Source organism: Ambystoma mexicanum, chromosome 12 (genome assembly GCF_040938575.1).
Source record: "Ambystoma mexicanum isolate Mex_15411 chromosome 12, UKY_AmexF1_1, whole genome shotgun sequence".
In the NCBI taxonomy this organism is placed as follows: Eukaryota; Metazoa; Chordata; class Amphibia; order Caudata; family Ambystomatidae; genus Ambystoma; species Ambystoma mexicanum.
Window position 1 is genome coordinate 594,811,124 of NC_090936.1, and position 18,326 is coordinate 594,829,449.

Consider the following 18,326-nt stretch of genomic DNA (forward strand, 5'->3'; position numbering starts at 1 on the left):
CTCATTCAGGAGAACAGGAAATAGGTCCAGAAGTCCAGCAAAACGTGCTAGGGGTCTAACCAGGAGAGGGGATTAAGTATAACACTGATAATTCTCCCTAACTCCAGCAAGTTAAAATCAGACAAGACTTCCCATTTGGAAGACTTCCTATTTGCACTGATACCAAGTCAGTCACTGAAAGATGTTTTATGCAGCGCCTCCTGACCACCATGGAAGACTATACACACCCCTTCAAACTGTAAACCAATGCCTATAAAGTGAGCTGCGCCCGAGACAGATACTATATATTGGCTGCAACTGTTTCCTGTTGGCAAAACAGTGCTAGTAAATAACTTGGTGGTCTGGCTATTAAGTACGCTGTAGTGGCCTTCTTCCCTCCTTCTATTGCTTCCTCCACTCCCCCCTTCCTTACTTTGCCGTTTACCTCTGTTCTCCCTTTAATCCCCTGTTCCCTCATAAATTTTCTTGCCTTGCCTCAATTTCTGCCCTTTTCGCTGCCAATCTCTTCTTGCACACCCCTGTCCTTTCTGTATGGTTCTCTTGTAGTTCTTATTAATGTATTCTCTTTCACCATCTACAGATAATGTGAAGGCATACTTCAAGCGGGGAAAGGCTCATGCGGCTGTCTGGAACTTGAATGAAGCACAGGCAGATTTCGCCCAGGTGGTCACACTAGACCCATCTCTAGCAAACATAGTCACCAAGGAGCTGAAGAAGCTTGAGCAACGGCTGAAGGAGAAGGACCACGAAGACAAGGCCCGCTTCAAGGGGATCTTCCACTGAACTTCAGTAGAAACGGAGAAAAGCTATAACGTCCACATGCTGAGTGGACCGAAGAGGAGGGGGGGAAACACTGACATCCTGCATTCTAGCAACAAATGCTTTCTCACCTTGATGAGCTCCAGGTCTATCTTTCATGGTTGACGAACAGCAAGAAAATAGCTAGGCTTGGCCATAGGAGTAAAGTATGAAAGGTGTGGACTTGCATCTCAGCAGTAATGCCACATCTCACTTTGGGAGGATCAGGTTTCTCATTGAAACCTCACACTTTCATGTTCCCCCTCGTGAATGTTTGTCCTTGGCCACGCTTCCTTGTCAACTGTGAGTCTTCCCTTAAGTGTATGACAACTAGAACAGCAAAGGTATTTTTTGGTGCACTTTGGCAGGAAGTGTAGTTGAAATGCTGGAACTTACACCAAAGTGTTAAAGTCCAGACTCTGTCGTAGTGTGCAATCGTTGTAAATGACCCAATCCCCATGAGTCACTTAGCCATTTATTTTTTATGTTTTGCTATCCTAATTGACTTCCCAGAAACAAAGACGAGGACTGAAAATGGCATCCATCTTGGAATTGGAGCTGTTACCGTGAGAATATTCTTAAAACGACAGTTGAGTCTGTGTATTGATGTTGGTCAGGACATGAGGTAGTTTCCATACACGTATAAGAAAAACAGCAATCCTTATTTTTTTTTAAATGTTTGCCTTTTTTATTGTCTTTTAAGTGGGGTTGAGTGTGATAGGCAGACTTGAAAGCAGCCCCATGTAGTTAAATTAATGAAGTTAGTCCATTGTATCTTTGTTGTACTCCCATTACAGTATATTGAATGTTCTCTAATCCTACAGAGGTCACAAACACATTCCCTTGGAGTACTGCTCCTCAGGGTTTTCCTTAAGAGGTTTAGTTGATTTCACGCCCAAGTTCAGTGTTCTATGAAGTACATCCTTTTTGGTACATGTTTTATTCCTTGAGCACTCTTGTCGCTTCTTATCCATTGAATACTCTGCATGCTGTTTCTTGAAGCTTTGATGCGGACATTGAGCACTTGGAGCATTCGTGCGTATTGGCAGTCATTGCATTTATGTTGAGCTCGACTCTTGGTGGTGATATTGTCCTACCCTCTGTAAAGGGCACTTAGTTCCTTGTGCTAGCATTGTTGAGACCCCAGAGCTCTGCTTCCTTGTTTTCAATTTAGCATAAGCTTTACACCTGTTAGGTCCCCCAGCTATACCTTAGTGTCACTTGCAGGTCTCATAGATGCTGCTATCGTATGTAGGAATGCAGCTTTAATGGGATGTTCGATTATAATCTTAGGCCTCAGATAATTTTCTTTTGTACAAGATGTTATAGATATTGTCTTGCCTTATATGTTCAGTGGAGCTTCCAGCCTGGCCTTATGTAGCATGAGGCAATAAATGATGCTCTGTTTTTAGAACTAAGTTGACACCCAGGCTTCCAGCTAATTGCTGGTGGTGTTGTAAGTGTATATGTTGTGAATCAATGAAGTAAATTACCCCAGAGAAGTAATGCTTTTTACTCCAACCAGGCCCTTTGTTTAGACTGGTAAATCCAAAGCCGCTTCCTTAAATTGTTTCTTCAGTCCTGGTATCTGTCCAACGTTTAACATCTCTCTCAGCAGTGCCTACACCTTTCCTACTTATCAGCTCTGCGTTGTAGGTCACAACTACATGCCCAAATGCAGATTACTGCTCTCTGACTTATACAATACGCTCTGTCCTGCTCAGTGCATCTCTCGTTCACAGATCTCAAGTGTTGGCATCTGCATGTAGGTGTAGGAGCTTTGACACTACACTTCCAGAAATTCTTGTCCCTGACTAAGTGCCATGTTTAAAAATGTAAAACAACATTGCTTCATTGACTTATGTCGAAAAAGCTTGGGGATGGGTCTCCCCTGTGAGGCTGAGATTTTCTTCCAACTATTAATGTCCATTTGCTCTGCCGCCAGCCATCTTGGTGTAGGTGTGCCCCATAGTCTAGTTTTCATGCTCCTGTTCCTTAACCCTCCACTATTTGGTGCTTTCCATGTGAAAGCTGCTCAACTTGGTCCGCTCAGACCTTTCAAGTCACTGTGTTGTCACTCATGTTTTTATATATATATTTTAAATGTATTTTTGCTTTGTGTTATATGTATACATAATATAAACTATATTTATGCCATACTGTTCAAGGATTGTGTTTTTAGTATGTGTTGCAGGATGGGTGATGTGGGGGCATTATGCGTGATTGAGATGTTCTTTAAGAGTCTGTCTTTTCAGGACATTGGAAGACTGGGACTCCCAGTGCGCCTTCTCAAGATCTGTCCGAAAAGGTGATGTAGCCACATACATCTCAAATGGTCAGCCAGTGCCTGTCCTGCCCAGACATCCCCATTGACTTTAGCATTCGTGGAGAGAGATGGTAATTCCTGCTGCCGCTTTGTGCAGCCCAACCTGAGACTTCAATGCAAGGCTTTGTTTTTCCCTTTAGTGCCGTCTTCAACTGTGTTCTGTGCAACAGTGGCTCTGGAGGCGAGGATCCAGGGTGTCCATCTCCCTCCATTTATGGGACACACCTGGGACACACCATCACTGTTATCTCCATTACCTAGTGCATTTGGATTTCTCTCCAATTCACTGTTCTTTCAATTGGTATTTGGTACTGTTTGCATTGATCCTTTTCCCTTGTCTTTTTTTTTTTCCTTCAAAATAACATTTTATTCAAGTATTAATCAGTGACAACAAGAAAGAAACAAATTAAACAGTAGACATCGGAGTTAGCGCATGATTGTGGTAAAATAGTTCATTACAGTGGAAGGAATAGATAATAGGAGAGGGAATTTAGTATGCAACTCATTCATAGCAGTGTTTGGGCGGGAAAGGCGGGAGGGGGGAAATGTCTTAATACTGGACTAGTCCGCATCCATGCAAAGTTCAGTTCAGCCAGCGGACGCTAGGCAGCTTTAGTGTAAGGGGCGGGTAACGGTCTGTGTAGTCCATGAATGGGGCCCAAGTGTTCTGGAAGGGAATGAGGTTGCCCAGGCGAATTGCAGTGATTTTTTTCCGCAGTAACAATATCCCAATACTTGGCCCACCATAGCGGGATCGAGGGGCTCTTGTGGTGCTTCCAGAGGCGAGCGAGGGCAATTTTGGCCGCAAATAATAGATGAGTGCAAAGGCGAGCAGCGTTTCCTGACATCGGCACATCCGCCTCCCCCGGGTCACCCAGCAAAATTATTCCAGGGTCCCACAGGATGCTCAGGCCTGTTATTGCTCGGACATGTGTCCTGACCCCCTTCCAATAGTGCGCCGCCTTAGGGCTGTCCCAGAGGAGGTGGAAAAGCGAGCCCTCTTGCGTGCACCCCCTCCAACAGTTCGGTGAGGGCCTCACGCCCGCTTTATGTAGTTGGGTTGGTGTAATATAGTACCTGAAGCATACTTTATATCCCCCTTCCCTATTGGTAATACATTGGGTACTTTTATGGAGTCTAGACCAAATTTTATCCCAAACATCAGGCTCCAGTGGGCGGCCCAAGTCCCTCTCCCAGTTCAGCATGTACCTTACCTTTGCTTCAGAGTTGGCTTTTTCTAGGAGTTTGTAGAGGGTGGAGATCTTACCTTTTGGAGGGGATGCTGTCAGTGATAGTTCGAGGGGGGGGGTTAGGTCCCTGGAGCCACGTTCTCTGACGGAGCGTTGTGAGATCCAGTGTCGGATCTGAGTATATCGGAATCGTTCCTCCTCTGTGATATTGAACTTCACCTTGCAGTCCTCAAAGGTAAGCGGCTGGCCTTCCTTTAGGAAGTCTGAGATTTTGTGGAGGCCGCCCTCCTGCCATTTGGTGAAGCTACGGGTGCAAAGGCCAGGGGAGAAGCCTGGGTTACTCCAGATAGGGGTTAGTGGGCCCAGTGAGGTCTTGATTCCCTATTTTCTGTTTGCAGCTTTCCAACTGTCCACTGTGTTACAAGTTGCTGGAAGCGGAGACATTGCTGGTGTCACGATGCCCGCTCCCGGGGAGCCGGCTCAGGCCCTGCGTCCCCGAGAGCGGACATCAAGTCCCCGGGGAAGGTCCCAGCAACCCCTTATAGGGGCCCTTTGGACAGCGGCCTGGCGCCTATGGCGCCAGGCTCATAGAAAACGTCAGTCCTGGCGCCATAGGCGCCAGGCTCATTATGAAAGTGTTTGGGTGCACTTACCTGATGCAGACCATGCTGCAGAACCCCGGCCTCCTTGAGGCCTGAAAGGAACTACTTTACCTGTGGGACTCATTTACCACCCGGGCGTGGTCGGGGAAGGATACATACCTGATTGGAGGAAGGACACATTCTAGGAACTTCTTCCAAGGCTATTTAAACCACACCCGATCAGCCACACGTGCTTCGCGTTGTTCTGCATCTAGCAGCTGGACGCTCACCGTGTCTGCTCCTGCATCTTGACTTCTGCCACACCTGCCAGCATCCTGAATCACCTGCAAAGGAAGGGAACAAGAGAACAGAAGAAGGAAAAGGCCTCACCTGCTAAATCTGCATCCCAGAGACATTTCGCCGACAATCCTGAAAAGGAAGACATTTATTTTTAAAAGCACATCGCATCGATCGCTGCAGCGCCGCATTCTACTCACCTTTACAGGGCGCCTCCATGTTCAGCAGCGACCATCCGGATTCGCAGTCGCGCCCCCGCGCCTAGGGAGAAAAAGACAAGAACAAAGGTGAGAGAAAGAAGGGAAAAGGGAAGCTAAAACTCCATGTCAAGACTTACCTGTTGGGTCATTCCCTTTTCATTTCGGGTCCGCGCCGCATCCAGGCATTTTCGGACCCCGGCCCCTAAGGGGAAAAAGACATCAGTGTTAATGAGTGAATGAAAAGACATTACCAAAACACTCATTAAAGACTTACCTGATTTCCACAAGGATTTCACCGCTCACCTCGGGTCGGTGCCTGTTCCCCGGCATTCCGTACCCCGGCCCCTATGGGGAAAAAGACACTAGCATTAGAACATTAATGCATGGACACAAGGGGAACCACTTATAGAAAAACTTACCTGGAAGCCAAGTAAGTTTGGTTCTCACCCATCCGAAAATCCAGTGACGTAACTGGATACCAACACGCCCCTGCATCAGAAGCAGGATGAAGAGCTCGTCCTTCCAGACCCTAAGGTGAGACGCTACGGGGAAGCACAGAAGGGTTTTGAGGAGGGTGAGAGGGGTAAGTGGGAGGCCGATTGCATTACCCCGCAGACAGTTAACGCCCTATTCTCACCTACAGAAGGATACTTCTGCGAGTCAGACAAGCCAGATCTGGGGCCCGGTCCAGTCCGTCTTCCGAACCCTGCGCATCACCTTAGACGAGGTCACAGCAGCGCGAACCAGGCCAGCGCCCCCGTGGGAGTCAGGTGAGCGTTACAGCTGGTGGGGTTCTCTGAGATTGGATGTGAGGCAAGTCAGAAAGGGGGGATTTACACCATGCTTCCTCCAGTTGCAACCAGGCTGGGCGATCTACTGAGCGGGTCCAAGTGTAAGCGTGTGCGAGTTGAGCTGCCCGCTGATATCTAGAGACATCAGGGACCCCCAGGCCGTCGAGTTGTCGGCTACGGATCATGATTTTCCTGTCAATGCAAGGTCTCTCCCCCCCCCCCCCCCCTAAGCCCCCCAGATAAATTTCATGATATCCCGTTGTAGGGAGGCAAGATCGGCTTCCGGAATATGAGTTGAGAGCGTGTGACAATGGTACAGCACTCTGGGGAGTAAGTCCATTTTTACCGAGGCAGCCCGGCGCAGCCACGAGATTTCTTGTTTGTCCCACCGTTTCAGATCTGCGTGTAGTAATTTAAACAGCTGAGGGAAGTTGTGTTTATAGATTAGTAGGCCGGATTTGGGGATCTGGACGCCCAGGTATTCCAGCTAGGTGTTGGACCATGGGATTGGAAACTCAGGAGATAAGGTGCTTCCCTGGCACCTCGGGAGGTTGATCGGGAGGACAGAGGACTTGTCATAGTTCACCCTGAACCCAGAGCATGTTCCAAACGCTTCTAATTCATCGAGTAGGGGCTGTAGCGAGCTGGCTGGGTCAGTGATGGTGAAAAGTACATCATCGGCGTAGAGTGCAACCTTGTGTTCAGTCCCGCCCACCATGACCCCCTTAATGTTAGGATTGAGGCGGATTCTTGCTGCGAATGGCTCCATCAAGAGGGCAAACACCAAGGGAGATAGCGGGCACCCCTGGCGAGTTCCCCTGGACATAGGGATGCTCGTCGATTTCCTCCCATTGACTCGGAGTTGCGTTGATGGGTGTACATAGCATGCCATTAACCAGGTTATAAAATTGTGACCTAGGCCCATATGGAGAGGGTGTACCGGATGAAGTCCCAGTTCACTAGATCGAACGCCTTATGTGTGTCGAGAGAGATTACCAGGAGCAGAGTTTTCATCCTGTTCGCGGACTTGATGATATTGAGTGTGCGCCTGATGTTATCGTGTGTTCCTCTGCCCGGCATAAAGCCCGTCTGGTCCTTGTGAATTAGCTCGGGGAGAATCCTAGCCAGTCTGGCCCCAAGAACCTTTGAGTAGATTTTGCCGTCCGTATTCATTAGGGCGATTGGCCTATAAGAGGCTGCTTGCTCAGGGTCCTTATCCGGCTTCTGCAGTAAGATGGTGGTTGATTCGGCCATAGTGTGTTACCCTTTTGGTAGATCGAAATGAGTTGAAGAGCAATGCTAGTTGCGGGGTCAGAATGTGAGCAAATGATTTGTAAAACTTGGGCGTTAGCCCATCAGGGCCTGGGGCAGTGTTCTTAAGCGATTTAATGGCATCTAGAATTTCCTCTGTGCAGATCGGGGCTTCCAGGGAACTTAGGGGGGAAGAGACCGAGGGGGTGTGAAAGGATTTCAGATAACGCTGTTGTTGGACTCTAATCTCTTGAGATGTGGGTGGACCTTGCATGACCGCTTTATGGTGGTCCAGCAGGATTTCAATTATGTCTGAGGTGGCAAATTTACTTATCCCATCAGACCCCTTAAGACTAGTGATGTTGTTTCGTGTGAGTTTTTCGTAACTTGTACGCTAGCAGCTGGTTTGCCTTCTTGCTTTTGTGATAATAAAATTGTTTCGTGAATGCCAGCGCCTTCGCAGTGCGGTCGGCCAAGTGCATCTCCAAAGCCCTCCTCGCCTTTTTTAGTTCCCTGTCCGCCTTTCTGGAATATTGGGTTTGTAGATCTTTTTCTAGGGAGGAGAGCTTGGACTCTAAAGATTGTGTGAGGAGTTTGGAGACTCGAAATTGCTCAGAGGCAGCGCTAATTAATACCCCTCTGATAACCGGTTTCATGGTCTCCCATAACAGCTCAATTGGGGTTTCGGGGTTCTGTTTTTCTTTAAAGTAGTTGACCAATGAGTCTTCTGCCTCGCCCCTGATCCAGTAACAAGGCGTCGTTGAGCTTCCAGAATCTAGGAGTGGGGTCTGGGCCTCCCGAGATAGAGCGGTTTGCCGAGACTGGTGCATGGTCAGACACCGTCCTTGTATGGATTTCGATGTTGCTAAAGCAAGGGAATAAGGTACTGGAAGCCAGTAACGCATCGATTCAGGAATGACCACTGTGTGCGTTTGGAAAGAACGTGTAGTCATGTGTGTCAGGATTGGCTACCCTCCATTAATCAACCGTGCCCAATTCCCTGAGAGATCTAGCAAATGCCAGGGCTCGGGGGAAGTCCGGGTTGGATGGGCGTAGGGACTTGTCCTTTATGGGGTCAGGAACTAAGTTAAAATCTCCTCCGACTAGGAGATGTCCTGAGGTAAAAGTTAGGAGTGGGGGGTGTAGCTCAGCTATGAATTTGTCCTGATTTGCATTCGGGCATAGATCCCAGATTGTGATTGGTTGGTCTGCAATATGACCCCGGATGCGAAGGTATCTGCCCGATGGGTCTTTTTTAACCGTGGGGTTGGATACAGGGAATTTGTCAAAAGAACCGCCACCCCTCGCTTCTTCTCCCCACCAGAGGCGAAAAAGCCCTGTTTGAAGCGCTTGAATTTGATCCGGTGTTCGTCAGCTGGCAGGAGATGAGTCTCCTGGAGAATTACTATATCTGTTTAGAGCTGCCACCCTTGCTCCACCGATTTGCGCTTCCTGGGGGAATTGAGACCTTGGACATTCCAGGTCAGGATGCGGACCTCTCTAGCGTTATTAGGGTCTATTACTTCTGGGTGCATGACATGAATTGTGCAGGCAAGCTATGCAAGGGCTGCAGGGCAGTGGGACCTTCTCGAGTGAGCGTGGTATTGTGCTGCAATTACCGATGTCTACTAATAAAACTATAAACCATTAACTGGGGATTTTGGGGAGTTGAACAGTTCTTTAAACCCAAAACTGCCCCCATCCTACCCCATAACTGTGGGAATGAAACCATAAAGCTCATTCGTGGGGTTACTGGCGGGCCCCGCCGCTGGGAGATGCATCCCTCTAAGTGAACAGAGAAGCCACTCGGATCATGGAATAAAGGATCCAGGGGCTGTGTAGAGCATATGGGAATGGGGGACTGTTCTAGAATGCGCGCCTATTGCTGTCCCCCTGGGTATTGGATGTTATCGCAGTATCTCCTGTGTAGGATGTGGGGAAGCAGGATAGCTGATGTAAATCGGGGGTTGCGGGGGATCACCAAGAGAAGAAAGACTTTAGTGTGGAGAGTAGGCAACCGAAGGACGAGCGGGGACCTCCAATCAGTCCGGGTTATGCTGCTTCCCGGGGCCTGCGTCGCCCACCAGCCCGGGACCAGCGGTTGGATATAGGCGAGCCGGGCTGGGATTGAGAACCGGTAGCGTGACCAGAGTCCTCGTCTGCGGGTTTTGTTCCTAGGAATCTGCTTGCCTCCTTGAGGTTCCGGATTTGCCTGCACACTCCCTCCCATTTGAAGCACAGAGATGTAGGGTGGCCCCATCGATATTGAACTTTCTTTTCCTGAAGCCATTCTGTAAGGTTACGAAGGGCTCTCCTTTTTTGAAGGGTTATGCTCGACAGGTCTTGGAATAGTGCGATGTTTGCTCCTCTAAAAGTTATTTGTTTTGATAATCTGGCCTCTCTCATTATTTCCTCTTTAACCCTGAAGAAGTGGATCCGGGCGAGAACATCAGGTGGGGTGGATGAAGCTTGCGTAGGTGCCGTACGGTGGACTCTGTCGATCTCCAGCGGGGTGCTGTTGGGGAGGGTTATAATGGACCTGAGCAGGTCTTTAACGAAGCTCTCAAGATCTGCATTAGTGATTGAGATAGGGATCCCGCGGATGCGGATGTTGTTGCGCCGGGAGCGGTTCTCGCTGTCGTCCTGTTTGAGTTCGAGTGCGTCACATCTGGCTTCCAGGGTTGCGATTATGTTTAGGCCACACTCTAGTTCGAAAGCGTTGTCACAAAGGCCATTCTCCACCTCCTCTGTGCGCTTTTCCACCTCCTCCACCCTTCTGTCAAGAGTTGCGATCTTCTTGGTGATTTCCTCCATGCCCTTATGGATCTCCTTGGTAAGGGCTGCTAGATCTTTTGTCCGTTTTGGTGGCGAAATGCTCGGCTTGCGGTTGCTCCGGTGAAGGAAGAGCGCTGGATGTCGCGGTAGCCATCCGGTCGGTCGCGCCCGGCTTGTTCTGGCCAGAGTTAGACATCATTGCTGCAATATCTGCTTGTTTCACCGATTTACCACTCTTTGGCATGGTTCCGCCGAGCGGTGGGAGCAGGGGAAGAGGAGCTGCTGCTGTGCTGCCGAGACCACTCAAAGATCCCAGGTCCAGCCCCGCCAGACAGGTCCAGTATCGGGGGGAGAGTGGCGAGCCTCCCTCCGTTGATGGTCAGTTCAGACCGGCACGGGCGAAGGGGATGCGTACAGAGTGGTTTTGTGAGCTGGCCGGAGGTTTCTTTGCAGGACCGGTGGGCCAGACTCTGCCGGTGGGGCAGAGAAGCGTTAGGCGGATTGAATGGGGCCAAGAGGAGCGGAGGCGAGGATAGTCTGATAGAGGGCTGCTGGTGTCGAACGGGGGGTGCTACTTTAGATGAAGGAATGCCCCCCGCACGTAGCTATAGATTTTCGAGGGCTCTCCACGCAGGTCCCGGCTCCAGCAGTGCATGCAGGGTCCACTGGGGCGATGTGCAGAGGGCTCTAGGCGGGTACGCTGGGGTCCAGATGGGAGGGTGGAGCGCCAAGGCCACTCCGAGCATCGGTAAGAGCATTCAGCGGTGTCCCAACCAGACCTGGCCGAGGCGGAAGGCGCTCTTACCCAGAGAAAGGTTTACGAGGTGGTCCCTGCTTTGTGGTCCTCTGGATTGCCTCCCGATTGGGGGGGAGGCCGCGCCCTCAGTGAGCTCGGAGTTGCTGGCTGTGTCCCGCTGATCAGCTATACTTTGCGACCCGCTGGCAGTCGCCGGAGCCCCCCACGGGGGCGATGATGTGTCTGGGCTGGGGAGGAGGCTCCGTCCGATGGGCTTCTCCCGGTGCCTTGCCGGAAAAGTGGGCGCAGAAGATGAAGCAGAGGGGTGCCCCTCCCCCAACGGGACCTCGAGTGCTACAGGTGCCCGGTCGCCATTTTAGATTTTCTCCACGTCTGTCCGACGGGAGCGAACACGGCTCACCAGGCTTTCAGATGGCATATAGTCGCTGCCAACTCCACACGATCGATGCAGCAGGACTTCATAATGCTGTAGATTCTAAGATCGGCTCGGTGGGAGCCCCAGGCCGCGGGGAATACACTCCGATGACAGGGCCGTCCAGGAGCACCTAAGGAGCCATGCTGCACGGTCGGCTCCTGGCCACGCCCCCTCCTTCCTTGTCTTTTTATTGTTGCACTACCTTCGTTGCTATTTTCTGCCTTCACTTTCTCATTCCTCTGCAGTTTTCTACTTTTTTATCCTGGTCCTCGATTTTTCTGTATGTCTCTTCTTCCATGATGCTTATAATTAATATCCAGTCCTGCTGGTCTCTTTTTTTTATGCTCTTGCTGCTCCATGTTTTTAACATTGTTTGTCGTCCTATCTCAATTTTCCCCCAGCTTACTTTGGGTACACTGCTTTTGCGGCCCGTCTTTGTTCTTGCGCTTTCAAAATAACATTATTTCCTTCCTAATTTGAGCTTTCTTTAGCTCTCCATTATGCTTTTATTCCCATTTCGTTTTCCTTTCTCTCCCTAATACTTTCCTACCATTCCAATCGGTTTCTGCCAGCATTTGTGATGGTAATGACGGTGGGGAAAAATGATCACTTGAACATCATTTCTCGGTGAGAAGCTGTGGGAAGGGAGGGATTTTGAGCCAATGTCCAGCACCTAGATTGCCCCCAGTCTCGTACGGCCACAATCAGTTGACCACGGCTGTCAGTCTCTTGAGAGGACCTTCAGGACCTGGCCGTGAGCCTAGTTATGTATTTTTCTTCTTGAAATCTCATTAATGTGTGTATCTGAGATAAATGATACCACAGTGCAGAGTCTTTCTTTGCACCAGGCAGTTCGTTTTTTTTCAGCACTAGTGTGTTCATGGAGTCACGTGCATAACTATGTCCCTGTTGCCAGGGTGGGAATCTGGTGGTGTGTTTTTATTTTATTGGTTAAAGGGATGTTCTGTTTGCAGTGCAAAACAGCGTTCGCCAGTTTTGGTTCCTAAGTAACATTGTTTTTTCCTCTTCCATGCATTGCTCTTGCCTCACGATGTACTCATTGACATGAACATTCGTCTCTTGAAAATAATCTTCACACAGTGCTGTTGGCCTTTTTTTGTTGGCCTTTGAAACAAGTTGAAAGTGAATAGTATCGTTTCCCATGTCCTACATTTCTTGTGTTGGTTTGTGTGGTACGATGAGCAGTGCATCACAGTAAGCAATTTGTTTACTTTAGGAACCATAAATGGCATTTTTGTTGTATTATTTTTAACTAACCATAACGATACTTTAGTCACTGAATTTCATTATTTTTAAAAGAATCTTCAGCAGAATTGCTCTTTAACCAAACCTTTCTCACTTTATATTTCAATAAAGGCAATCATACTTCCGTTGGGTACTTTGACATATACCCACTGGGCATGGTCTCCATCCATGCCAATGTGCCACTCTGCCCAGGGGCTTTACCATGCCTTTGTGTCACAGGGACATTTCTGGGAATTAAGCCCCATCAGAGTTTCCATCACTGTCTTGGGTCTGTGAACACGAAATGCCCAACAGAGCTTGCACTTTATGTATGGAAGCAGGGTCTGTTAGTCAAGATAACTCCCAACAGCTGAACAACACAGGATTGTGAATCCGACAAGATGCAAGCTTTTTGTAATGATTTGGTGCAAATCTATCCTGGAGGTTTGCTGTTGGTGATTGCAAAAATGTACTATGACAATATGCATTGGAAATCCACCCTTTAACATCTCCCCAAGCCAGACAGAACCCTGCAAAACTAATCCTATTCATGGATGTGAAGTGTCTCAAAATGTGCTCATGCTTTGAGGACCACTACTTGACCATAGCTACAGACTTTCAAAATATATAAACATGAAGTGAAAGATGTGAGTGTCCTATCCATTTGCTTTTTTCCTCTGAGTAATGAGGGGCAGGCTTAAGATCTACCACAGAGGTTTTTCTCGTCCCCTTAATCTTAGTACTAATGTGCTTTTATTTACAAAACATTTTAACCTTAAATTGGAAAAACACAACTGCTTTTATACAGCAACACAATTGTGTGTTTTATCCTTGCCTGCCACTGTTTTTACTGCTACACTTGACCATGATGGAAGCAAGATGCATCTAAAATCGTTTTTCATTTGTGAAACGTCTCGGAGTAAGAAATTATTCACATAAGAGTATCTATTGTATGCACTAGAATCACCTTTCCCGGTGGACTGTGCCATATGCGGGTCCTTATCCCACAAGAGTCTAAAGGACAGATCATGGCATTTGCCTATGTTTATAGTTAATGGTGTGCTGGAATCATCCGCAGATGACTCTACCTTTACTCTCCGGACCTGGGCAGAGATGTCTAAATCCACATTTTATTTGCATTTATAAAGTGCTCACACAGCCCGGGGGCATCGAGGCGCTGTTACAGAATTTGTTGTTGCTGTCTTAGTTGCATATTTATAACGCGCTGAAATACCCAGAGGTTTCTAAGTGCAGACCCGGGGATCGAACCTGTGCTGCTTTGTGTCGTCTTGCTTCCAAGTTGCTTGTGTCTGAGTGGAGTGGGTACAAAGAGCATGCTGTTCACCAGCTCATGTATGACCAGAGTTGTGGGCATCTTATTCCAGGAGAAAGCATCAACTACCTCATCAAACGTGACTACTGTGAAAGATACCCACTTTACAGTGAACAAAATTATATGTTGATGGGGACCACCAAACTGCATAGAGAAACTGCTCCCATCTACGGTTAGAGAGACTGCTGTTTGAGCAGGTACTGAAGGAAGTCCCCTTAGGGTCTTGAGTGTGATTCCGATCACGGAAATTGAGGAAACATTAGCATCAATGTAAGAGGAAATGACTTTTCTTAACTAAAAGCCAAGCTGTCTTTGAAACCCTCTACAACAAGACAAAGGATAACACCTCCTACCACCTGTTGGCTTCCTGGAAGTAATCTCAGAGGAGGAGAAATTGACAGCTCCACATTCTGTGGTAAAAGAAAAGGTTTTTTTTTTCTTTTTTAGCCCAGCGGAGACGGACCTCAGAGACAGGTTATTCAAGAGGATGGAAACCTCACTCAGAATCCCACATAGGTAGGGGTTATGAGTTAGTGGAAAGACCGCTCCATCAGCATACAACTTAAGCATGAGGACTGCATTCCCACATTACTTGGAATATCCTAAATGTAAACTTTATGAATTAGAGGGAGGCGATTCTTCCAAAGAAGGGGATGACTTGAGTATGTGGTTCCAAAACTAGACTCCTCAGCCTTTCCATCCAGAGCCTCTCGGCAAATGAACCGCGCCATATTATGACAAAGTGCTGCTAGGCTTTTTGATTTGCAGGTCACAGAAGAAGGAAAAACAATCCTTTCTTTGGGACTGCTGTGAAAGACAAAGGAGATTGGTTAGTACTGTTTCCATCCTGGACATAAAAAATAAGGTGGTGTACTTGGCCCAGTTTTGCTAAAAGGGGCGGTCAGACTCTGTGGTCAAAACTGTGGCTAGGTATCACTCTTCCAACCTGTTACCTACCTTTCCAATGCATCCAAATTGGGGTGGATAGAAATTGGTGCCTATGGGTTAACAAAAATGTACCTCTCTCGGGCTCCCTTGAAAGCCTGACACCAACACACTAGATGGCTTTTAAATACTTCCATTACATGTGGTACAAAATGAATTATTTTGTCTAATTTCTATTGCCAGAAAAACAACCACAATCCGACATCACATCTTACATCGTGTCCTTACAGTGTCTCCCCTCCACTAAGCCATCGCCCTCAATTGAAATGATTATTCCAACTCCTTTTATATGGGCCTATGCAAGGCTTCAATCCAAAACGAAAAGACCAACAATATTTTTAGTCAAAAATGCCACAAACGCATAAGGCTCTTTCCCAACTCCACTGGCTTCCAATCACCTACAGACCAAACACAAAACCGTCATAGCCGCACGATTGATTCTAAATGGCCATGGTACAAGCTACGATTGGCACTACACTGTACACTGAAGCCTATTGGCACATCCTACCGGGTACAATTCTGCATGGGAAAAGTGAACATTATCTCAGGATAACCTTTGACCTTAATGGAGTGACTTATGTTGCAGCCATTTTATCCTTGCAATCAAATCCTGAAGCGGTCTGAATAAGTATAGATGCTTCACTGTTACACACATTTTGGGCTGAGTGTTGTGAAGAATGAAACGAGCACACCAAGCCCAGTGGGCATAATTTACTTGGTGGCTCGAGCATACACCATTTGGTTCCAGATCTTTTTGTCAAAGTGATCTATGGTCATTTTTATGTTCCCAAATTTCTCTTTGATATTTTATGGAAAGCAATCTGGAATTCTCGCTGATGTTATTTGTCGCAATCCCCTTTTTCATATGGGTATTTCGAAAGAGCACATTCGAATTGTATCTGCAACCTGTCTATCTTGGAATGATAACCTATCGGGAAATAATTTATATGGTTATTCTAGCTTTTGGTAATGGTTTGCTCAGTAAGAGGAGTGCAACGTTCTTATTATGATTAGAATATATTTTGGAAGTAATAATTGATGAATGTATAATTTTAAAAGACAGCTTACAATGTTCACGCAATGTAATGATTTTCCTTTACCTGCTTTCTGCAAAAACAAAACTGATTTCCTATCCCCCCTCAAACCCTCCGCACACTCCTCTGTTTTTGTTCTTCCTCTGGTCATGTAACTGTCCGTGTTGGTCTTGGGTGGTACCCTCTCTTTCTGTTCTACCGCCTCCCACTTAACTCCATCCTATCCATTAAGCCTGGCTCACTCTTGTCTGTTCATCCCCTTTCATGCTCTGAAGGGATTGATTTGGTATAATGGGCATGCTACAAGCACTCAAATGGTAATGGAGTGTTAAAACTGCATCAATCCATGCTGTTTCCAGAGAAATGCTCATTGCTGCTAGTTAGGCCAATGGCTAATGGAGCAGGAATAAGACTACGAGCTTCGAGAAAGGCTACAAACTTTCAATCTGATTTGCAAATACAACCATGTAATGTCCACACTAATCAGATATCACTAACCCTTCACGCATGTGTCATCTTTAATGCAAGCTGCTTCATAATTTGGCTGCTTTTATATATCACTGTCACCACCAGGAATTCCGTTGCATAGTGCTTGGTAACCAATGTTACTTATCCAGTGGTGCTCAACTTGCGTTGTGGTGGGTGAGGAGGAGTTGAAGGGATGAGTCACCCCGCCTGGGGTGTTGAACCCAAGATGCAAGGAATAGTCCTGCTCCCAAGTCGAGCATGTTATGTTTCACTACCCACCCAGTTCATATTCTGATTTGTCAGCATGCGTGCCCCTGCCAACCAGCACAGACGTTCACCATCTGTGGTAGTCTGTGCATAAATGGAAGTCGGGACCTTACCAAATCTAAAGCAACAAAAATGCTAAGAAAGATGAACCAAGAAAAAACATTGGTTTACGCCCCAGACTACTGTGAACTCATACCCGATCAACATCAGTATTTCCCCAACCTTCATGCAATTCCTCTTTAACCGCTGAGGGTTTTCGCTCCCAGTGCTGAGTCATTTTTTTTTTTTTTGGACATTTCGGTATCTTGCTTTCAATCCCTTGTTACTTTTTTGTTACAAGTGATATCCTGAGAAAATGTGCACCTTTTTCTTCTCGCATGTAGGTGGTCATAACGCCCACGAGGATTAGTCGTTTGCTGTAGGGGGGTGGACAATGAGAAAGTAACAAAAAAGTGACCACATTTTATATTTTTTTTTCTTTCAGAAAATCCCAATAAAATGATGTACAAAGAAGCCTGTTTTTTTTTTTTTCTTTCTTGTAGGAGCTAGGAACAAATGGTTTGCAGTTCTGAATTCGCCATTTTCCAAGAACAGGTTGAGGAAAACTCAATGGAAGCACAGGAAGACATACATTTCTGAAAAGTAGACCACATTCCAAGATCAGGAATTTAATTTCATTTGTGCAAGTCAGGCAACAACTTTGTACTTAAAATTCCCATAGTTTGGGAAATAATTGGAAAAGTGACAGAAAAATAAATTATGTGCTGGAGAAGTTTGCACTTGTAAGATGGTGGTTTCTGTGAATATTGAGAAAAGTAATGCACCGCTACATTCCCCTGACTTCTAGTTAGGAAATCGCATTTTTCGTCGTAATGTTTCACAAAACAAGCAATGCCAAAAACTGAGCCATCGAACACAGGATTTTTATGCTGACAGCCTAAACAGACGTACTTGGCATTTGAAAAGGACAACTAAATGGTGAAGAATGGCAAGCATACATTTTTTGAAGAGCACAGGCAGACCTTTTTAAGAACCTTGTGCAGGTTACAAAAGCTTCTCCAGCATGGGGTCTGGATTGGATTCACATGCTCATGAATATTCCCCGTCGTCAGGCTGGGAATCCTCGGTAAAGAAAAAACCAGTATCAGTTTCGTTTCTGATCTGTCTTTCGTAGTAACAACCAATCACTGGTCTCTGCGTCATACTGACCACAGCCAATGACTGCCCTCTACCTAAGCACCGCCTCTGGCAGCCATCTTCAGATTTTTACCGCACGTTCATGTGTTGGGATCCTCGTGCTATTGCTCTCGAGCGTTAGTGCTATTTTTTCACGTTTTTTTCTCAAAAACTTCGTTTTTTCGGTCAAAAGAGCCTCAAGCTCCACCGACTCACTATCCGATCAACGGGGACCCGTGTCGGATTCGTCTGCGCCCCTCAAGGGTGAAGATTCGTCGAGCTACGCTTTTGGAGGACTCCAGAAGTTTCTCAGGCCCGGTCATGGCCCAGGAGAAGGGAAGCTCGACGCCCGGAAAGCTGTTCAGGGTCTGCCCTGGATGCCAGCTGCAGAACGTCTTCAAGGAGGACGAACACTCCTTTTGTCTCTACTGCCTACATGAGGACAAGACGCACGTGGAGAAGGACTGTGCGTTTTGC

General features: G+C 47.2%; 1 protein-coding gene across 3 annotated transcripts in view; it reads left to right on the forward strand.

Moving 5' to 3' along the window:
* The window catches only part of AIP (aryl hydrocarbon receptor interacting protein), a 321,509-nt gene extending 304,061 nt beyond the window's left edge, over positions 1-17,448 (forward strand). For 2 of the 3 annotated variants that reach the window (XM_069628968.1, XM_069628970.1), the window contains one exon: positions 581-2,955. In XM_069628968.1, coding sequence (XP_069485069.1) covers positions 581-783 — 203 coding nt within the window. In that variant the 3' untranslated portion in view covers positions 784-2,955. Of the gene's footprint in view, positions 1-580; positions 2,956-17,157 lie in introns of those variants that run through there. The other variant, XM_069628969.1, reaches the window with a different exon arrangement.
* Positions 17,449-18,326: the final 878 nt, after the last annotated feature.